Consider the following 21,276-nt stretch of genomic DNA (forward strand, 5'->3'; position numbering starts at 1 on the left):
CGTCTTGACTATTCCTCTCTTGTTCTTTTCTGAGCACCCTCCGCGCCACCAACAAGAACATCGTCTCCCTCTCCCTCCCTCCCTCCCTCCCTCTCCCTCTGCGCCTCCGCTTATGTGTCTCACTCGGTGTTGACTTCTCGTACAGCCCCCCTCGGACGCGATTTCTCTAGCGTCTCGTTGCGTTCTCCCACTCTCACCCCTCAGCACCCGCGGTACATCCTGCAACACTCATGGCAAACGGCGAGACTGGCCTTCTCCCGGGCCGTACCTACCGTGTCGGTCTCTTTGAGTACACCTTGGAGAAGGCGTGGTTCTGCCAGTTTTGCATCGGCATTCTCATCTGTGTGAACAATGGCGCCTGTTTCTCCTTCGCTATCCTCAGTCCCTACTTGAAGGGCGAGGGGTTCAGGTACAGCCAGTTTCAGATCGACGCCGTCTCTACTGTCGGCGTTTTCCTGAGCTACTTTTCTATGCCGACTGGCTTCTTGTATGACTACAAAGGTCCAACTGCCATCTTGCTCGTCGGGACATTGCTCAATACGACGGGATGGGCAGGGATGTACTTGATTTTCACCAATGTGCTTACCCACAGCCCGGTTGTCATGGCGATCTTCTTCGGTCTATCACAGTTCTCCGCAAGCTTCTACGAAACAGGGAGCGTACTCACCAACCTGAAGTCCTTTTCTTGCTACAAAGGGCGTGTGATCCTGATTCAGAAGACCTTCATGGGCCTTGGGAGCTCCCTAGTAGCGCAGCTCTACGTCGCCTTCTTTGAAAAGGCCTCTGAAAGCCTTGCACCCTTCTTCATTTTTCTGTTGCTTTACTCCACTTTTACAGGACTGTTAGGCATTTTGTATGTGCATTTTCCGACGCCTGACACGGAATGCGTTGGTATCAACGTCGAGGATGCCGACACTATCGCTCGCGGCGGCGGCGAGCCGCGCATGTTTGCGTTCCCCTTCAACATCGGCACCGGCATCCTCTGCTGCAGCGTCACCTTTGTCTTGCTCACCTCGCTCGTAGAAAACTACGTCAATCCCTTGAGTACTGCAGTGCGTGTTTCTATTGGCGTTATCACGATTTGCCTCACCGCCTCCTTCATTTCCATGATCTTCACCACACCGAACTACGAAGTGAACCGACGCCGTGGTGCGGGCGATGAGGGCATGGGTGACGCTAACGACAGGCTGTCAGCCTTTGGGCCTTCCATAGGTTCCTCCTCGAAGGCTGCAGATAAGATGAGCATCGGCGCCTCAATGGACAACGAGGACGGTCGAAGGTCCGGTGACAGAGATGATCTCAGCAGATGTGTCGTATTGCCGGCTGAGGTGGAGCTTACTGTTCTGCGGAAGGATGAGCTAACGAGCCCAGAGATGTGTTACAAAGACGTGCCCACGTTACCACAGGCGGAACTTGGCGTCGCGTGTGGCGACACCCAGGAGGGATATACTGTGCTAAACGATAAATCCTTGTGGGAAAACGTAAAGCACATTGAACTGTGGTTGCTGTGGTTCGTCTGCTTTGGGGCGTGGAGTGCAATGACGGTGGTGTCGACGAACAGCAGCCATATCTACCAAGCAATGTCACACGGGTCTTTCTCTCTCACTATCAACAGTGTTTTTGTGTCTATCTACGGCGTGGCGAGTGCACTGGGTCGTATCCTTGTCGGCGCTCTGTACCCGCAGTTGGCACGTCGCCAAGTCAGCGAGTCCTTGATGCTCTTGGTCGCCCCGATCCTAAACATCATTGGACTACCGCTGTTCCTCATCTGCCCAGCGCGTTTTCTGTTTGTGCCATTTTTTGTGGTTGGCCTTGCCGTTGGTTTCTCGTGGGGGTGTACGGTGCTCATTGCCACGTCCATCTTCACCTCGAACAGCGGCAAGCACTACAGTTTTCTGTACACGGCCGGCATGATTTCACCCTTCATCTTCAATATGGCGCTCTTCGGCCCGATCTATGATAATTACGGGGCAAAGCAGGGGCACAGGAATGATGGCACCTGCGATGGCGCGATATGCATTGCCGTACCGTTGATCGTGTGTATGGTGGTGAATATATTGGGAGTGCCTTCAGCGTACGTGTTTTACAAGCTCACCAAAGCGCCACGCTAGATGGTGTATATGCCTTGACCGCATGCAGTCAGATTAGCGACCTCAGTTGGTTAACCGGCCAGAGAAACGAACTTGCAAGCTCAATATGCAGCCGCTTTAGCTGAGAAGGGCAAGTCACGGGTCTTGTTGCGTGATGGCAAGGCTTTTTTTTTTCTTTCTATGTGCTGCTCGCCGCCGCTGCTGCGTGGACGTGCTACCTCCCTTTCGTTCCTTCAACAGCTATGCCCCCCCCCCCTTGCTGGCTTCATACAGCGTTATCAACGATGCTGTTATAAAACTCATCTAAGCTGGAGATTGGGAAATGAGGGAGCTAGAGAAGAACGAGGGCCCCGCGTACTTGTGTGTGCCTGTGCGTTGCGAGAGCAAGTACGCAGGGATCTTCGCACAGGCGGCTGCTTTTCTATCTCCGTCATTTTATCTTTTTTTTTTCTATCGAGGCGTTGTCCTTGTGCAACACCTCGTCTCGTCTTTTTTATCACTCAACAGCTGCACCTTTAGTGTGTCGCGCGGAGGTTCAAAAAGGAGCCGCTGCTCTGTCCTCCACCGCCCACAATCTGCAGGATTCTATTTCGCTTTCTCAAGGTGCTCGTTTACTGTCATACAATATGAATTCAAACTTCACTTTTGCTCTGGTCTGTCACACGCTCATCGACTGGTGCGAAGCAGAGTCATTAGGCACACGCGCGTTACAGCAGTGCGCCGACTCAGTCAGCAGAACATTGACCCTGGCACAAACCCTATCCAACACGTTTTGAGGCTCGCTTTACAGCCGCTCCCACCAAGCCGGTCGAGACACGCTCGAGTCGCCCTGACGCTCTGCTCATCCCATGGGTGGTACAAAGGTCTCTGTACTGTCGCAGGTCGCCCCGACGCAAGGCCGTTCACGTCCTTATGTCCGGCACCAGGAGCGGTACATTACCCTGGCCTCCCTACAAGGTCGGCACTGGTGCCTGTGAACACGAGAAGTGGCTCGACCTTGGTAGGGCTATGGGGAGACGAGGCTACCTGGCTTCTCTCACAGAGTGGGCTGCAGGGCCGTGCGATACCATGCTGATGTGTTTCCTGTCGTCAGGGTAGCGTAACGACTGCGGAAGGCAAAGCAGAGGCGAATCTAGTGGTGCCTGTATGTGATCATCACAGTTTGCACTGCACATCAACATGGGTGGTGAAGGGGGAATATATGAACGAAGCACCCATCACTGAAGGCTCACGGAGTTGAGCCCACCCTGGTGGTCGAATGTACCGCCACAGTGCAAAGAAAGGGACGCCGTCCTGTACCGCGTTGGTCTCCCTCACCACCCCTACCTCCTTGCTTTTCTCTTGACCCCCGCTCCCGCTCCATGTTTTACATCGCTTTTTGGCGTTCGTTAACGAGAATCAGGCACACACTTGGCTACTGTTCCGGTAGTGGCGCTTGGCGGTAGTGCCAGCAAAGGCTGTGTCACTGCTCAGTATCTCCAGGGTCACTTGATTGACCAGCTCGATGCCACTATTGAATGTAGTGGCTACAGAGTAACACCAGTGGACGGTCCGCCAGTGGTCCTGACAGTTGCGGACATTGCAGGGCACGATGCGGTCGAGGCGATGCGAGGTCAGTACTTGAGGAAGCGACAAGAGCACATTTTGGTGTACACCATCACGAATATTGAGAGCTTTCATCATATTCGTGGTGCCTACCGGAGCCTTAAACAAACCCGCGTCAGTCGGCCGATACGATGCGTTGTGGCGGCAAACAACGTCGATCAGGCGGCCCAGCGGGTCCTCTGCCCAGGGAAGGGCGTGCATCTCGCAGCCCCAATTGGGGCCCCTCTTCTGGAAGTTACTGCCGCCAAGGAGCACCACAGGGCGGAGGACGTATTCCAGCGCCTAGTATGCCCCATACGTGGTTGCATTGTACTCGTCCCTGGCGATTCCCCAGAGGACGTCGCCGCTGCCAGTACAGGGTTGAACACGCAGGTGATCTCGCAACTCGCTCAGCGAGTCGTTCCTGCAGGGTGTCAGGGTCTGATGAGATGCCAGAAGAAAGGGGCACCGGCGGTGCTAAAAGCCGAAAGCATCGCAAATGCACTGTACTCTAGTGCGTTTCCTTATTTTCGATTGACTCGGTGGACGTATTCACCTGAGCGTCGACCTCGTCTCCCACGACAATAATGTCAGCGAAGCGAGAGAACTTTACACACAGCTGGCTCACGCACCCACACAGATTCTGCGATCCCACCAGCTCTACCGCTCTGGGATTGAGGGGAGGGGAGGATACTCATCTGTGCATTTCACTCTCTCCTTTTCTTGCATCGTGCTGTAGGCAAGCAAACGACTGTGTGTGCTGCTTACGCCCTTGCGACTACTTGGCACGTACCTCAACCGAAGCGTATCACATCTGTAGGCTCATATGCGATGAGGCTGCACACTTTTTTTCTGTGCTGTACCCATCCTGCCCGCAAGCAATACAGTGCCCTACATCGACTGACATAACATGGCAGGGGCAGGGCACGTGAACAAGCTTCACATGACCGCATTTCAGTGGAAGAAACAGCTGCAGAAAGGGATACAAGCAAACGCACAGACGCGCAGACGCGCAGCCTCAGAACCGAGGCTGGAGTGGAGCGTAAATCTCAAGCTCTTTTCCTGCAATGAGCCCTGACGAAGTATTGTGAAGAGTCACCACTCTAGAGTTGCTGGCCTCGCGATGTTTTTCTCTTTTCTCGCGTGATAATTCCCATTTTCAACAACTCTGGTACCACCACTTTACCCTGTTCCCTTGTCCTTGCATATTCTCTTTTGATCACCCCTGTGCAGGATTTCCTAGGGGTCCTCGTGAGCCACCAGACCCCTCCACCAGCACTTTTCCCCTCTCGGTGTGTTGGTCGTTCTCCTGGGGCTCCGGGTGTCGCTCCATTTTTCTCTTCCACGGCGCTTTTGCACCAGAGAGTACACGCGCAGGAATTATCCTCATTTTGCCTTCCTTTCCCCCGCTGAATATCATGGCAGCGCCGCCGTCCATTGTGCCATTTCACGTAGCCACACACAAGCTGAGCTTTCATGGGGCAGTAAAAGATTGGAAGACTGTGGTGCAGCGCATCGTCGAGGACCTCAACACTGACGTTTGGTGCCTGCAAGACACCAGTGCAAGGCATTTGAAGTTGCTCCCTGACGGGTTCAGAGCGACCGGCTCAAGGGGGATCACCTTTGTCAGCCGTAGTGCCTCCGTGCAGCTGCATGCAGTTGCCTACGTGAATATGGCCTCATTGTTGGTTAAGGCGTCGCAGCAGTGCATCGCCGTTACGGATTCCATACCGGTTTCTACACATCATCTCTGCAAGTTGCCGCTGGTGGTCGGATTTGCAGCGTGGGATGTCACAGGACAGCGCGCCAGCAATGCGCATGGCGTGGTTGGCCGCGTCCTCGTTGTGAATGTCGACTTTGAGCGTGTGAGGAGCTGGAGCACTGAGTTTCAGAGTAGTCTTGTCTACGTACTCTGTCGGCAGGTGTGGGGAGATGTGAATAGCTACACGCAGCAATGGGGTTGCCGTCACGTCTGTTTTGCCGGCAGCTTCTTCTTTGCCCCTGGTTCCATTCCATATACCATGTTGACGTCTCACAGCGGCGGACTGAGAGAAGTAGTGAATTCCGTTGTTGTTGTCAAGCCGTTTGCCTGCTGTCACTTCGACGAAGTCCATGGAGGGGGCAGCGCTGCTGCCAAGACCTTCAACATGTGCGTCGTAGCGAGAGTGGCACAGCGCATCGGTGAGATGCAGGAGGTGCTGGGGATTCACTTCGGCGGCGCCAAGAAGTCAAAAATGCCCGTCCGCGAGCTGCAAGCGTTTTTCCGCCGAGATACCGCGACTACCTACAGCAGTCTGGAGCTGATACCGGAGACGGAAGAGGGCTGGTGGAAAGTGGCAAAGCCGCTCGACACATCAGTTTCACAAGAAGTCATGTTGCGCCTGCAGTGGCCAGCGGAAGAAATGGACGAAAGCAACACAGCAAGCGATCTCTCCCCTGACCTCACGCCGCGCATCCACCTTCTGGTTCGCTCAGGCGGAGTTCTGCCACCCCAATGTCAGGAGATGGAGGGCCTTGTGGGCGTATGTTCGCCTCTCCTCTCGAGCGTTATGGCAGGTACGTGCGCTGGGAAAAAGGCGGTTGCTGCTACAGCAGAGCTGGAGGCGCTGTGCTTGAAGCGCGGGCAGGTGCTTCAGCCAACTAACGGCATCAGTGCGGAGTGCGGTGAGCCCGTCATTACAGCCCTCTACAGAGAGAACGTTCCCATTCCACCCGGGTGCTATGATTACATTTTTGTTTCCACTTTCACTGGCATTACTGTGGAGTCGAAGCTCGCGCACGATGCGATGGATTTTGCGCAGGAGCAGCTAACAGCACACCTCCCTTTGTTTGCTCATCTAGTCCTCCCTGCCTCAATCCCATGAGCTCACTGGAGACACTCAACTGAAGAATTTCTCTGCTCTATCGCGGGTATTTCAGGTTTGTGATCGGCTCATCTCCATTGTTAGCTGTCAACATGGCAGCAAGTAGACGTATTCAACCAGAATTTGCCTACGGCCCTGCTGTACTAGGGCGAAGTCCTGGTCTTCGAGGACCAGTCCTCAGACGTCGAATTAGGCCATGCATCTCACGCGGACGTCTTGTCTTTTTCTGTGTTTTCATCGAACGGGAGCTGTGAGGACGGCACCAGATGTGAATACGCACGGACTGCACGACTCGATCCAATAGGGTCGTGTTCAGTGTGCTGCTCCACAGCAGAGGCGGTGGCGACTGTCGTGCGGGTAGCACGGGTGTGGTCTGGGTGCATGCCGGATGGGCCCAAGGAGGAGGAAGAGGAGGAGGTCGGCCACTGTTAGATCAGGGCACTTTGAGATTCTGCACCCTGGCGGGGCGCCCTGTCTCGCTCTTCGTCGCTGCAAGCCGGGAGCATCTCGTAATGTGAGGTGGAGTCTCTTTGCATTGGAGTCTGTAGGGCTCGATAATGCTATGCGTGGCTTATTCGTCATGCGTCCGGCAATCTTTGCCTCATCAGGCCATCCTGTTGGGTGGGAGAGATGCCGCACATTTTGCACACGTGCACTGTGGGGCTGACCGGTATGCATTTTATTCGCACCTTTTTGGACTAATCCTCTTGCGCAGCGGACCTCTACATGCTTTGCGTGGATGCGATAAAGCACAACAGCTGCGCTAGACAATCCGTGCGCACGTTGCGCGCAGTATTTGTAGTGTGTGGCGCCCTTCATGGCGATGTTGTTGCCCGAGGGAGACGGGCCTCCTCTCCGCGTCTTTCCTTTCCGTCGCTGCCATTCGTCTGCGGCGGCGGGAGCATTCCATCTCCCCCTGTGCGCCTTTGACAGACATGGGTGTATCAGGTGAAGGGGAGACTCGCCCATATGTAGGGGCTTTCGGGCAAAGAGACCAGCGAGTGTCGTTCGGAAGTGGTGCAAGTGGGGAGTGTGGGGCAGCAGCACTGCGGTGTTGCGAGGCACGAGATCGGCCTCCGCGAGTAGGTCTCTGCTGTCTGCGCATGCTGCCGCACTCGCTGGGCCTGCAGCTGCTTGGGCGTGAAAGCGCTCAAGGGCCCCCCGCAGCTTCTGGCCAGCACTCTCCCACCACACGGTGGCACCGCAGAGTAGCCTTGATCCGCTCCGTGCCATGTAGCAATACAGGAGAAGATCCGTCACCGGCGCCCGTTCGTGCGAGCAGAATGCGCGCAGCGTGGCCAGTCGGGCCATGGCTGCGCCGATAACCTCTGCAACGTGTTCGCCAGTGCCGCGCATTGACTGGAGGTCCACACCGAGCAGGCGGGAGTGGCGATCCGCTTCCAGGTGCGTGTGCGCAACGGAGAGTCTCAGCTGGTTGCGGTGCCGTGCACCGACGGGTGTGTACTGCGCTTTGAGGAGCACTCCGCTGCATGAAGCGGCCCAGTCCCGAGTGCCCTTTCCTACAAAGCGAGGATTGCAGTGTGGGTGGCGAGACATTGTTGTGGAGGCTGTGTGGGGTGTGGCGCCATCAGCCAAGAAGGCGTGGTGCAATCCGCGTGCCTCGCTCAGCTCCACACACAGCGAGTCCACTGCAATCACGAAGAGGGCCCAAGACTGATTTACGGGGAACGCCACATGCACCCCTGGTCATTGTCGATTTCCTCTCGTGGAGGCGATGGCAGGCGCGACGGCCATCAACGAAATCCGTCACCCGGCAAGTAAGGTGCTGATCTGCTTTGAACTCCCTCAGGCCCGTGGTGATTATTCTGTGATCTAGCGAGTGAAACTTGTGAGCGTATGCCAAAATTCCCGCTTCTAGGTCTGGGAGAGGCACCTGGCTGCTTTGTGGAGAAGCAAACCCAATAGTCTAGCGCGCAGCGGTGAGAGTGGGAGCTAATCAGCTGCGCTTGGAACCGGCTTTCCGCACAGTCACATCGTTATTGTAAAATCACTCGTGCGAGTGACTTGCACAGGTTGCTGGACAGCGTCCCAGGGTTGTTAAACGCGGTATCATCATCTGAGTTCTGCGGGTTCCGGGGTGGGGAGGGCAGCTCAGTGACACCCTCTTTCCGCACTGCAGGGCACCGCCTGTGTCGACGCTCTGGTTGTAGGGGCTCAGCAATGCTTTCCTGGTGTGCACCGGCAGGGCCATGACATTCTCACTGTGGATTTCATCGACCCCTGAGGCGGAGACGCAGTGGACTTCGCAGAGTGCCACCTCGAGCTCACCCAGCGTTAAGGGTAGGACCACTGTGGGGCTGGGCCTCAGTGAGGCGCTGAGGAGGAGAACTTCTGGTTGTCGCCTTGACTTCTGTTGATGCATCTTCACAAGTAAGTTTACGTGCTCTCTCACACTGAGGTGGCAGTCGCCCATTCTTACGACCGGTGCGTGCAGTACGCACAGGGAGGGCGCACGGATCGCCTGAATGCGTACTGATGATCGAGGGTCGCTGGGGGGTGAGGCCGTTGGAGGAATATTTCCCTACTTAAAGTTTGCTTTGTTTGGGCCTCCTCGAACATATCGGAGAGGGTGCAATACTCAGACGACGAGCAGCGTATCATGTCGAGAGGTGTTTCCGATGACACCCGTTTTGGCTTCCAGAATGGTTTGTGAGGGGCTATACCAAGGAGAGCGGCTTTCCTGGTTCTCTCCACTCTCTGTCTAGTCATGACCTTGCCTTATCCGTGAGAGATGTTCTGTTGTAAGGTATGTGTCTTCGTGTTGTGGGAGCCATGGGCGCATGAGTGATTCGCCTTCTCTCTCTGGTGCGTTTTCGTGTTGTCGTGGTGATCGGTATCAGCGCGGCACTCTAAAGTTCGCGCATCGTCGCATCCTCGCCGCTGAGGTGGGCACAGTCACTGCAGATCAATTTGGCACTCAGGGCGCGGAAACGTTTGAACTTTGACTTTCGTAAAGTGCATCACTAGGCGCTAGCCATCACTGTAGGTACCGGGCTATACTCCTCATTGAAGTGGGCAGTGATGTGGATCGCGCAGCAGTCAGCCGGTGCTGTGGTGAACAGTGACCCACTCCTAGGCGAAGCGGTCAAGCGGCAGTGTGGCGTGCGGCGACGTCTACGTGGCGCCGTGTGCTCTGTGCCGTGCCGAGATGTCTTTGCCATTGACGCACGTCACGTGCGTATCATCGAAGCGATTGCGCGGAATGGTCGAGACCTAGTGAGAAGCTCCTTTACTGTTCCTCATGGGGCGGTACGAGTCGGCGTCCATCTTGATAACGCAAGGGCAGGGTGCGACGGCACGTGAGATCTTACCGGGAACTTTCCGTGTCACACCCGGTCACTCACAGGTATGTCGCTGAAGAGGAAGTGTATCCGTGTAGGAGAATGGTCGCAGCAACGCCACAGCGCCACTGCTTCGACTTCGTCCTTGAAAATGGGAGGGGTACTAACACGTATACGGAGGCCCTGTTGTATGAGCACGGAGATGCCACCGCCGTGCGTCTTTGCCTTTGCTACACCAAAACGCTGAACATCCTCGAGGCGAAATGCCCTACAGACTTGCGAGGGTGAAATTCACCTCTTGCAGAATGCAGGTTGGTATGGAAGGTCTGTCAAGGAGCTGCACCAAGAAAGGCCGCTGGGTGTCGTTCGACCCCTTGCAATCCCACTGCATACAGCGTCTACAAAGTCGCGGGTGACGCACAACACCACCGCAACGCAGCGCAAGCAGCGAGGCAGTGGGTGGAGGCGTGTATGTGCTGCATCGTGGGCACCACTTGCAGTGCGTTGGTGCACACGTGACCATCACCATAAGTTTCTTCGGCACAACACCGACCCAGGCCTGTGCACCGACACGACGGGCCGGCGTGCGTACCCGAGAATATGCTGCTTGACTTCCCCAGAACGTGGATATTAGAGCCTGTTACCTCGGACTGAAATGGTCCTCCTCATCAGGCCGCGTGCACTGTGCGGTGGAAAGCAAACCGAGATCATGGCTACAAGGCCGCGCAGTCTCTGGAGACCTGTGCGGTGCCTTGCAGTCACAGGTGGATCAGTGTTGTAAAGGCATCTTTGAAACGTGATTGGAAATTACAAATCTAAATGCACACCGAGTTGCAGGGGAGGAGGATCTGCAACATTGCACAGAGCCGCGGTGTAAACTTGCACGTGACGCGGTGGTGACTCACCCTCACCCCTGCGTAGAGTATGCAGCCCCTGTATCTCTCGGCCTCCTTTTGGGGGTACTACTTGCCTACGCCGCTTACTTTTCAATTTCCCTTGATTCTTCTCCGCGCACATCATTCTTCTCCATGTGTTTACTGACTTTCACCTCCCCACTTGTTTTTCCCTTCTACACGCAACCATTACCCCACAATCGGCCGCTTTCATGGTGTGATACTCGATGTGACACACATGGCGGACACACTTTAGCTGTTGTTTTGAGTGAGCGCACAAAAGTGCTTCAGCGACTTTGGTGCGAACGATCCTATAAGAAGAAGAACAGACCAACGCTAGCCAGACACATCCTGCTCTGCGACGTAACTGCAGTAGTGTGTCTCTGTGTAAAGCTGCGGCCCCGTGTCTTTTCCTCTTCTCTGTTTTCCCTCTCTGCCTTCCATCCGCTTTATCTTCCCTGCGCGCCGCCGTCTTTTCACCGTCGTTTCCACTGCCTTCTCCCTGCCTCCTTGCGGTACTCTTCAGCGTGCGCACCTCGCTTTTGGCTTGTCGGTTTGCCCGTGGATGTATTGAGCCCCGTTCGCGGACACGCACAGAAAAAAGGAAGACGCGCCCACGTATCTTCTCAAAAACCGTTGCCACACTGGAACGTGTCCGCCTTTTTTCAGACGAGGCTCGAGTTTATGCTTAGGTCGGAGGATGGGAGGGTAGATGTTGCTGTGCGGCGTTGTCGTGCGTGGAGTGCGCCTGCGGCATCGCTTAGCCACATCTGCAGAAGCCGCGATGGCTCCTTCGCGCGGGGGGCCACGAGAGCTATTACTGGGGACCACGCACACCCCACGCTGCCCTCTACCATTTATCGGCTTTTCCCCACCAAGACGATCTTCGCTGTGTTGGACATTCCGTTTACCCCAATGCTGACGGCCACCTGCAATGGGGTACGACAGGCACCAGACTTGCCACGGGCGGAGGCTGAGAGCCTCGAGACGCTTAAGACCGAACTCCTAGCCGCCAAAAATCAAATCAAACTGCTGAACTCGGCAAACGCACGATCTTTCCATAGCTACGCAGCACTCGAGGCTGAGAACGCAGAGCTGAGGGACGCCAGCCGACGCCTGCGGGAGGCTAATGAGGAGCTGAAAGCCCGCCTCGCGCAGCGCAACGTCGAGGTGGATGAGCATCTGCACGTCATCTGCGACTTGGAAAAGAAGCTCGAAGAGCTTAGCTGTTTCAGAACGCCAGAACACTTGGCGGCGTGCAAGCATCTTAATGGCGATTCGAAGTAACATACGATTTCTGTGAAGGCACCGCACACAGCTGTGGTGTGCATGTGCGTGTGCTGACGGCGCTTTGCTGTCTAAGGTTTCTTGGGGTGGACAGTGATGTGAACGTGGTGAGCCAGCAATCGTGTACCTTTCTGCGTGCGTGTGGCCACGGCTTTTGGTTTGCTCTCTTGTTTCTATCCTCTGCACTCACGTCTCGTAGTGCTTGCAGTGTCGCCTTCGCTTGCTATAACGAGAGTGTATGTGTGTGTAGATGTGTGTGTGTGTGTGTGTGGATGTGTATCTATCTGTATGTGTGCATCTGTAAGGTGATCTCTCTCTCTCTCTGTAGCGGAGGAGGACGAGGAAGCAGAAAAATAGGTTCCCTGAAGCGATACTTATGCTGTAGCGACTGAGGATGCTCATTGCCTTCCTATTCTCAATCAGGACGTATACGAGCGCTGCAGTAGAAAGCCATAGCAAACACGTAGCTGGACACCTTTACAAGTCACAGGCGAGATTTTCCAGCGACATCCTCATTGGACCACCTGTCACTTCCTCGCTCTGCGCATGTAGGGATCAGAACAAACAGCCCTTGGGCTAACATTCCACATCTCTTCCATTGCCTTACCATTTTTGCTTCATTTGTCTCTCATCGTTACTCTTCACACGCACGGCCGCACGTACAAAAGTACGGGCCTACGGAGCTCTTTGCTACGTGAATGAGGACGCTTCCATCCTTTTCAGTCCCAACTTCTGGCGTGCACTTCAGCCCAGATGCGACGCTGGACCAGCTCAATCGTTTCTTCCTCGACACCGCTTCGGTGCTTCGTCTTCCGGGCGATGTACGACAGTCGCTCGTCAGGTGTGCACGATGTGGCACCACGAGATGAAGTTGACTTCATGTATGAGGGGCCACAGCAAGTGCTCTCAGGTGCGCACCCGCTGCCACTTTTTCACCCTGAGAACTCTGTCACACGACCACCCGTATCCCCGTACCTGCCAGCTCCTCAGCGCCCGCATCCATACTTCACACACGAGCTGCCGGAACTACCGCATTTCAAGACGACGAGGCCGATTGTTTACACGGTGGGCACAATTAAGCAACGCATCGTGGCGCCCGTCTTTGATCTGGCGAACAAGGTTTCGCACACTCGCGAGTTGGACCCTTTCATATTCGGCTTATACCCAGAAACCGAGGAGATGGCAAAAAACCTGAGCTACTGGCTCGTGCGTTGTCAGAACTTTTCCAGCAAGTGGGACTACGAGAACCGAGAGATATGGCGAAAAGCCAAAAAGAACTGGCCAAACACTGGTATGGGCATGGCCCGTGTTGGCGACCGCAAAAACCACGCCCACCCATGGGGGGCACACTCAAAGCCGGTAAAGCCGTGGAACATGCTTATGCCAACGATGGACGTGAAGACGTGGAGTAAGAGCAACCGCATGCTCGTCACACTCAAGATGCTGCAGGGAAAGCTGCAAATTGTGGAGCGTCTGACGCTGCCGGAGCCCACGCAAGAGGCGTACTTAGAGCTGTGCCGCACCATGGGCTGGGATGTGCGCCACAAGGGCGGAGGCGCACTCTTTATGGACGGTGGCTCGCGGCTGACGCCGAGCAGCGAGTACGACCGCGCATTCTTCTTTGGTAGCTTCTTCAATGGCCGCAACAAGCTGGTCCGACCGACGCTCTTGTGTGATGAACCCTATGACTACAACCGCACCTCTTCCAAGGTGCGCACCAAAGGCCCAAAGGGCCAGAAGAACCCCATCCCAATCAACCGATTTAACGCCTACGACGCTCTCACTCACGACACGCTCATTATTACCGAGGGCGCCTTAATGCAACTGGAGGATGAGATGTATACGCACAAGCTTTCGATGCTGCCCCCGCACATTCGTGCGCAGTTGCCAGAGCGTGGATTTCTCGACAGCGAGGTGTTGGGTGACGTCCCACCGGCGCTGCAAACTATCCAGATGGAGGCAGCAGCACGCACAGAGGAGGCGGAGCAGGTAATGTATGCTCCGTACTACGACAACCCCTATCACCCATGGAAGGACGAGGGTGGGGCGTCGTACGCGATAGATGCTGTTGAGGGGACGGTGCAGCGCTATGTCAAGTCTCGCAAGACGTCTTGGGTAATGCTCTCGTAGGAAACCACACACCGCGGGTGTCGGCGCGTTGCGCGTCGCCCGTTCTGCCGGTAGGTGGGCATTGAGCTACTTGTACGCTCTACGTGCCGAGGCACGTTTGTTTTGTTGTTGTGGCTGTCAAGCACACACCTGTGCATATATCTGGCTGCACTGATGAGGGTGCGCCATGCAAGGCGATGTTTGTTGCTGCGTGTTAAGGTGTATTTTTTTTTTACCTTTTTGCCGTCCACTTCCATCCACCCGGACAAAGAGAAAGAGGCCAAAGAAACGACAATGAACACGGCGCGCCCCATGGGAGCGCTGCATCACGGTGGCATTGGACATTTCTTCCCGGCTGCACGTCTGCAGCGCCGATACTCCTCTCCCAACACTCGCCTACGTAAAAGTTCACTTCAGAAGTGGGTTGTAGGGATGCCTCTGTCTCCCTGTGACTGTTACGCGGTGTGCCTGTGTGCGCATGGGTTCCGTAGGTGTCAATGGTGATGGGACGGACCAGTCAACGTACGATGCGTGTAGCTCTGCCCCACGCTCCCTCACAACTGTGTGAGTACGCCTGCGCGTCAGGGTGCTCAGCGAAAAACAAATTGCACCTATATCCCTTGATCCACTTACTGTGCTTGCCTCTCTCATCTCCATCGCTCTTCGCTTTTCTTTCTGGCCTTCTTCCTTCCTTCGTGAAAGGCAGGGCACTGGTGGGCAATGGGGAAATGACGGATGTGGCGTGCATGGTCTACTCCGGCCTCGGTGGGGTCATCATGGTATGCCTTCTCGGTGTCGTTACTCTAGGCTTCTTTATCTCTACGTACTACTACCGACGTGTGTGCCTGCGGACGGAAAAGCGACCACCCCGAGTGGTCTGCTTCGACCTACTCAAGATGGTCACGGCCGGGTTTGTAGCCTCTTTGGCCAACTACACGTTCACCGCAAAAGTGACGTGGGCGGCGGGCGGCATTACAGTCCGCAACAAGCCACTCGAGGGAATCGGCTGGTATGGTGCTATCTCTGTCGTCGATGTCCTCATCGGCACCCCACTGTCAATAGCTATCGGACGCCTCATCAATCGGACTTGTCAACTCCTGGAGAAGCAGATGCGCACGCCATCCCCATTGAAAGTCACGATTCACCAGAACACTATTTACGGCAAGTACAGTGACGAACACGATTCCACTTGTGATTACCGCGATTTCGTGCCGCCTGTGAGGTGGGTCTGGTGGTACTCTCAGACGGTCACCTGGACGTGGGCGTGTGTGCTTGGCGAAACGATCTCGGGCCTGATTGTTCTGTATAGCTTTCTTCTTGTCAAATCAGTATGGAATCCGGTGGCGTGGATTGCTGTCATGATTTCGTTCTGGAACGTCAACTGTCTCTTGAAGCAGTACGTGGTGGTGCTGTTTGGTCGCACTATTCTGTCCTATCTGCGCCTTGCACTGATCGACTTTTTTAACAAGTACACGCAGCGCACGCCTGCCTGGCCGCCGCCCTAGCGCTTTCCACACCCGTGCGGCAGGAGACAAAGAAAAAAGAAGAACCGGAGCACCAGAAAAACTGCCGTGGATCTCAAGTGTACGGGAATTGTTCCTGCAGGCCAGCACGAGAAAGAAGGCGCGGAAAAAAAAGGAGGCACCGGTCCCACATCCCTCCCCCTAAAAGAAAGAAGACGTAAAGACTGCTGCCACTCTTGATGTTTACATCTACCGCTTTGCGCTGTGGATGCAAAAAGGCATATAGCAGGAGCTGAAGCGCACAGTGAGAATGAGTGAGAGGCCACACTCGGGTCTCTCCTGTGTTTTGATAGCCTAGGGTGTGTGCGCGACACCAAAGCCTGTACATGCTCCACAATGACGGTCTACCCCTCTCTCTTCGCTGGCCATAGCACCGGAGGGCAGGTGACCTCGACGTGTATCTCGATCCTTGTCGATGTTCTTGCTCGTACTGCCCCAGTTGTGCTCTTTGTGCCCCTTTCCCTTGTCTCAGTCTTTTTGCATTGTTTCTCCAGGGAGCGGGACGCTCTCCTCTGACCAGCACCTAATGAAAGCGCTGGGCCGTGGCCCCATCACGCGGCTTGCCAACACCGCCGCCCCCGGTTCCTCGGCAGCTCTAGGTTCGGTCTATAGCCGCGATGACTGGAACACAGGACGTGACTTGAATTCCGAAGAGAGGCGGTGCGGGATACTCACACGCTTGTGCACGCTTTCCCCTCACTCTTCGCGAGAAGGGGCATTGACGGCGTGCGAAGTGGCGCCGCTGGAGGCTGTGATACGCGCTCAGTGCACGGACTCACAGGTGACAGAGGTAGACGCAGAGGGGCGTGGCGCCTTTCTCGAGAAGGCACCCAAAGGGCGTTGGCGCAAGATCTCCCGCTCAAAGACTCTGCTGGTGGAGGACACAGCCACTCCATTCAGTGACCCAGATAAGAGTTTCGCCCCGCGTGTGCAGAGCTACGGCGAGTACGTGCGGAGGATCGGGAGGCTGCCGGAAGGGCGGCCGCTGCTGCGCTTCGCAATGTTTCGCGATGGCTATTCACTCGACTCGGTACGCCACCGTCTGCGGTACGAACTGGGGGTACCACGCGATGGGGTATACCTTCACGAGCCGCCTGGCGGCTCTTTCGCCACCGTCACACAGTTTGGCGTTGCGGTAGGAGTGACGCGCGAGCAGCTGCCCCACGCGTCGAGGCACTACAACGTCCATCCCCTTATCTTTGACGACCGCAGCTACCACACTGCGGACGAGCTGCCGCGTCTCTCTCTCGCCCCGCAGGCGTACCTGCACCGCCTCCTTCTTCGATGTGTCCCTGGAGACAAAGCCGCCATCTCTCGGCGCCTACGACTCCTCAGTTTGTACGGTTTTGTCAACTACTTTGGTTTGGAGATGTTTGGGATCGGCAGCAACACCCTCTTCGACCTGGCAGCCTTCGTCCATCGCAACGAGCCCCATCGATCAGTCGGCGCGTATCTTCAAACTCTCGCCGAGTGCAGCCCCCTGCACCATCAGCCATACCTCTCTTACGCGAATGCGGAAGACGGCACCGTAGCTGGGGCAGTGGCGGAGTGGCTGCGCGTGTGTGAACGTGCCAAGTTGCCGAAGGAGATGCGCGAGCTTCTCCGAAGACTACAGTGCTACCATGTTTCGCAGAGTCACCGGGGCGACGCCATTGCCACTTCGATGCAGGATGTATGGGAGGCATGCCCCATGATGCGTCGCAGCGAGCAGAGCGCCGGCGCATTTGTATGGAACGCCATGGCGTCGCAGCGACTCTTGACGTTCGGCAGCCGGCCAGTGAAAGGGGACTTGGTGCGTCGCCGTAGCAACAGCGGTGCGCTGGGGGTTGTAGAAATCACGAGCGACGCGGATGCTTCACACTATACCATCGAGGACGTTGTGCTGCCTATTCCACGTGAAAGCAGCGATGGCGCGCCGCTGCACTACCCGACTCACAGCGTCAATGAGGCATTGTTCACACAGTTTGCAGAGAAGCACAACCTCTCTTTTCTTGTCAACTCCCGAGTACACTCGACATCGAGTGCACCAGACCCTCACACGTCGTACCGCCATCTGGTGTGTAGGCCACGCAACCTGCAGGCCGCAGTGCTAACAGATCCTTCATCCTGTGCCGTGTTAAAGAGCGAGCTTTTTCTGATGCAGGAGCATCAAGCGACGGAAAGCTGGTCGCTCGACTATAAACGGCGTGTGCGAGAGCCGTCCCCCTTCAATACCTCAGAGCGTTTTCGCGAGCGCATCAGTCGGATTCAAGAGCGCCGCTCCGGTGACCACTCTGTAGCACTCGCTATGGTGCTTCCTGGGGGATCGTCGCCGTGGGTAGCACTGCGCGAAGCGTTTCATCTGCACTACGGCACATTTCATGACTTGTATGGGGTGAGCTAAGCACTGGTGGTGTGCCCCCTTTTTTCACATGTGGACACTACTATGCGACTGTTGCATTTGCTTCAGTCGCCTGGCACATTCTCTGTCTGTGGTTCTTGGCGGCACGTGGCCGCTTGGCGGTGACCAACCAGCTCTAACTGACCAATTCCAAGCAAAAAAAAACGACTGCCCATTGGTTCTCCAATCTCTTTTCCTCGATGTTCTCGCGTGCTAGGTCGCTGCACCTACTTCAGCATGTTGCCTTGACTCTTTGCGCCACCGCACCGCTTACTCTCGCTGCCTGCGCCCATGCCATACAGTTGAGTCTTGCGCACCACAACTTTCCCTGCTTTCTTTCTCCACCCCCCCCTGCGCCTTCCGACCTGCCACCTTCCTCCTCCTCTAAACCAACTCTTTTGCACCTCTTCTATTGAGTGACCTGGCTGAATTTGTCGTACTGACGTCGTGGACGTCAAAACAAATGTGAAAAGAGAGAGAGAGAGCCAAATGAGCACGGACGCCGAGCATCAACGGTACTTCTGTGTGTCTCTCACCAATCTTGGCGGTGAGCTGGAAACCATCGGCGGCGTTACCTACCCGCACCATATCTTTGGAAGTAACATAGCGCTGCAAAATGAAGAGGGTGTGTTGCTGTTGCCTGGAGCTAACGGCGAGGTGCACGTAAAGGAGGGCAGCTGCTACACTGTGGATCATGTGCAACCGCGGTGCTAAGTTGTGAAACGAAAACGGAATCAGAGGTGTGGCTGTTCACTGCAGTTTCGTCATTGCCATTTCGCGCGCCTCTCTTCGTAGGCATCTCCTTACTCACTCTGTGGTTGCCGCTGATCGCAAAAGGTCAGCTAAAGGCGATGGTGAAACGAGTGTTTCGTCTTTGGTGCTGCACTGCGCGGAGCTCAGGCGCTGTACTCATGGAGTCCGTCCTGTACCGTTGGGCGCTTTCATAGAGTTGTCGACCAGTCCATAAACTCCATCGTTTTCTGTCCCCTTTTCCCTTTTCCTCTGATGAAGGGGCACCTTCTCCACTACCGACTTCACGTTGTTTCTGCCCAAGAAAAAGTTCCACCTCACCCCCCTTTCCTACCGCTTTTCTCCAGGCCAGATCCATGGTGCAGCCGGAGCAGCACATTGTCTATGCCATCCACGAGTATGCGATTCCGGGAAGCAGATTTTTGCCGCTCAAGGCAGGGGACGTGATGCACGTTGAGGAGGCCGATGAGAGCGGCTGGTGGCTTGGCACCAACCTCCGCGGACAGAAAGGTATCTTTCCATCCACATACACGCTCCCCTACGTCTTTCCCCCTCCCATGGAGGATATGATGCGCGACATGCGGCTCATTATGCTGGGCCGCTGCTTTGGTGTGGATGTGGCTAGTGGTGTGCCCCTTCCGCTGCTGCAGTGCATGGACGCAGAGGTGTGCGATGCCCAGATGCCCACGCCACCGCCCTACTTCTCCTACAAGCAAGTCCATAAGCGCCTGCTCGACCGTGAAGCGGCGCGCACGCGAGTGATGAAGCTGCTCTCTCAGCTCATGGAGACGTGCACATGCGTCGAAGAGGAGCGAGCAAAGATCGCGCAGGGGCTTGCGACCCAGGAGCAACAGGTCGCAGATCGTCAAGCGGCCCTGAGCGAGAAATTTGCAGCGCTGGAAGTATCGCTCTGTGCACTTACGGTGCGCAAGTCGGCGTGTCTTCAGGACGGCATTGTGCCAACCTCCGCGTGGTATGAGCAGTTCAACATCGTGTCTGTATCAGGGACCTCATCGTCGGACTCGCTGTCCTACGAGCGGGCGTGGCGCTCGACTCTAAGGGATGTGAAAGAGGTGGTGAGGGGGCAAGAGGAGGAGCTAACATGCCTCTCCACGAGCTGCGCACAGCAAGAAGATGCCTTTGTACGGGCTACATCTTCGCTGCAGGAGCGCGTTCAGTGGCGGGACGGCAGTGTTGCACGCATGTTGGCGTACTGGGCGTACAAGGCGCAGGCTGTTAAAACCGCCTACAGGGACGCAAAAGTAATGCACGACGCCACTGAGACGACGCTTCACCTGGAGGCGTCGCAACTTATTCATCTTCTGGAGGAGGGTCGGGAGCGGTATATACAGGCCAAGGAGCTTTTCCGTCAGTTTAGGCGACAAGCAGAAGAGATATCTGCGGTCCTGCAGCGCAAAGACGCACTTGATTCTTTATCGCGCGAGATCGCTGAAGTTGACGCAGCCATTGCAACGCACGAACAATGGCAACGGCACGACCCGGTCGCGCTGTCCTAGAGACCAAAGATCTTCTTGACGGGAAAGTTCACGTCCTGTGATACACTTTATACAAGAGACACGGGTCATGTTATCAGCCCCAGCGGAAGGAATTCACTGCGGGAGCCCCTCTTTTGCCCATTGACAGTTGACGTGAAGCCGAAGATGCATCTGTGCTCCTCGACGTCTCTTCCGCACTCGCTTTTTGCAAGTCGAAGTGTCCGTTGCTTCCTCACCCGCTACACTACTGTTCTCCATTCCAGTCCTCTCTGGACTCGCCGGACTCTCCCAACTCATCTAGCATTTCTTCCTTTGCCTTTACCCCAGTGGGCTTCCAACCACTTAGTGGAAGCAAGCGCAGCACAACTCAACCACACGGAGCCACAGAGACCAGAACAAGCGCTTCTTAAACCACCAAAGTGGGCTTTCCAATGTAACGTGACACGTGCATTCAGCCTTCTCCTCTCATCACCATCAACTTTTGCAAGGCTAGTCATCCAGGTCCCAGTAACTCTGCACTACTCCACTGTCCAGCACATTCTGCATCCTGCTACCACATCCACACTAGGAGAACCACCGTCTACATATGTATACTCTTGTACTTCCAAACAACTGAACATACGACCCGCAATGCGTTCCTAACCGAGCCCTAGCACAAAATGTACACGGCGTCCATACCCAGCACATCGTGCACACTTGATTGCAGCCCAATACAAACACCAGTCACCCAAATTCCGGTAGGACGGTTGCACAACAACTAGGGTGCAGCTACACGGGTACTGGTGCGGTTAGCGTCAGTGTTAGGGTAAGGGTGCGGGCATTTTCTACCACTTCTTCCTATCCTTGCGACAACCGCTCCCACTGTACCGGTGAAATCCTCCCAAGGGCCAGGCCCAGGGTACACGGGTTAGGGTTAGGGTTAGGGTTAGGGTTAGGGTTAGGGTTAGGGTTAGGGTTAGGGTTAGGGTTAGGGTTAGGGTTAGGGTTAGGGTTAGGGT

At 55.6% G+C, this 21,276-nt stretch overlaps 7 protein-coding genes across 7 annotated transcripts, besides 3 other annotated features; all 7 read left to right on the forward strand.

The window, feature by feature from the left end:
• Positions 1-230: 230 nt before the first annotated feature.
• On the forward strand, positions 231-2,111 carry LPMP_111280 (membrane transporter, putative; the record flags this gene model as incomplete). Its single annotated transcript, XM_010698673.1, has 1 exon — positions 231-2,111. One exon carries the CDS (start codon positions 231-233, stop codon positions 2,109-2,111), a length of 1,881 nt encoding a protein of 626 aa, XP_010696975.1.
• A 567-nt stretch (positions 2,112-2,678) lies between these two features.
• Positions 2,679-3,185: a repeat region.
• A 1,907-nt stretch (positions 3,186-5,092) lies between these two features.
• On the forward strand, positions 5,093-6,538 carry LPMP_111290 (hypothetical protein; the record flags this gene model as incomplete). Its single annotated transcript, XM_010698674.1, has 1 exon — positions 5,093-6,538. One exon carries the CDS (start codon positions 5,093-5,095, stop codon positions 6,536-6,538), a length of 1,446 nt encoding a protein of 481 aa, XP_010696976.1.
• Positions 6,539-6,671: 133 nt separating this feature from the next.
• Positions 6,672-10,447: a repeat region.
• A 970-nt stretch (positions 10,448-11,417) lies between these two features.
• Positions 11,418-12,020, forward strand: LPMP_111300 (hypothetical protein; the record flags this gene model as incomplete). The annotated part of the gene is made up of 1 exon (XM_010698675.1): positions 11,418-12,020. One exon carries the CDS (start codon positions 11,418-11,420, stop codon positions 12,018-12,020), a length of 603 nt encoding a protein of 200 aa, XP_010696977.1.
• An 819-nt stretch (positions 12,021-12,839) lies between these two features.
• Positions 12,840-14,150, forward strand: LPMP_111310 (ribosomal protein L4-like protein; the record flags this gene model as incomplete). The annotated part of the gene is made up of 1 exon (XM_010698676.1): positions 12,840-14,150. One exon carries the CDS (start codon positions 12,840-12,842, stop codon positions 14,148-14,150), a length of 1,311 nt encoding a protein of 436 aa, XP_010696978.1.
• Positions 14,151-14,857: 707 nt separating this feature from the next.
• LPMP_111320 (hypothetical protein) lies at positions 14,858-15,634 on the forward strand (the record flags this gene model as incomplete). The annotated part of the gene is made up of 1 exon (XM_010698677.1): positions 14,858-15,634. One exon carries the CDS (start codon positions 14,858-14,860, stop codon positions 15,632-15,634), a length of 777 nt encoding a protein of 258 aa, XP_010696979.1.
• Positions 15,635-16,067: 433 nt separating this feature from the next.
• LPMP_111330 (pseudouridine synthase, putative) lies at positions 16,068-18,035 on the forward strand (the record flags this gene model as incomplete). Its single annotated transcript, XM_010698678.1, has 1 exon — positions 16,068-18,035. The coding sequence occupies one exon, from the start codon at positions 16,068-16,070 to the stop codon at positions 18,033-18,035; it is 1,968 nt and encodes a 655-aa protein (XP_010696980.1).
• Positions 18,036-19,138: 1,103 nt separating this feature from the next.
• On the forward strand, positions 19,139-20,299 carry LPMP_111340 (hypothetical protein; the record flags this gene model as incomplete). The annotated part of the gene is made up of 1 exon (XM_010698679.1): positions 19,139-20,299. The coding sequence occupies one exon, from the start codon at positions 19,139-19,141 to the stop codon at positions 20,297-20,299; it is 1,161 nt and encodes a 386-aa protein (XP_010696981.1).
• Positions 20,300-21,089: 790 nt separating this feature from the next.
• Positions 21,090-21,182: a repeat region.
• Positions 21,183-21,276: the final 94 nt, after the last annotated feature.

Source organism: Leishmania panamensis, assembly GCF_000755165.1.
Source record: "Leishmania panamensis strain MHOM/PA/94/PSC-1 chromosome 11 sequence".
Lineage (NCBI taxonomy): Eukaryota > Euglenozoa > Kinetoplastea > Trypanosomatida > Trypanosomatidae > Leishmania > Leishmania panamensis.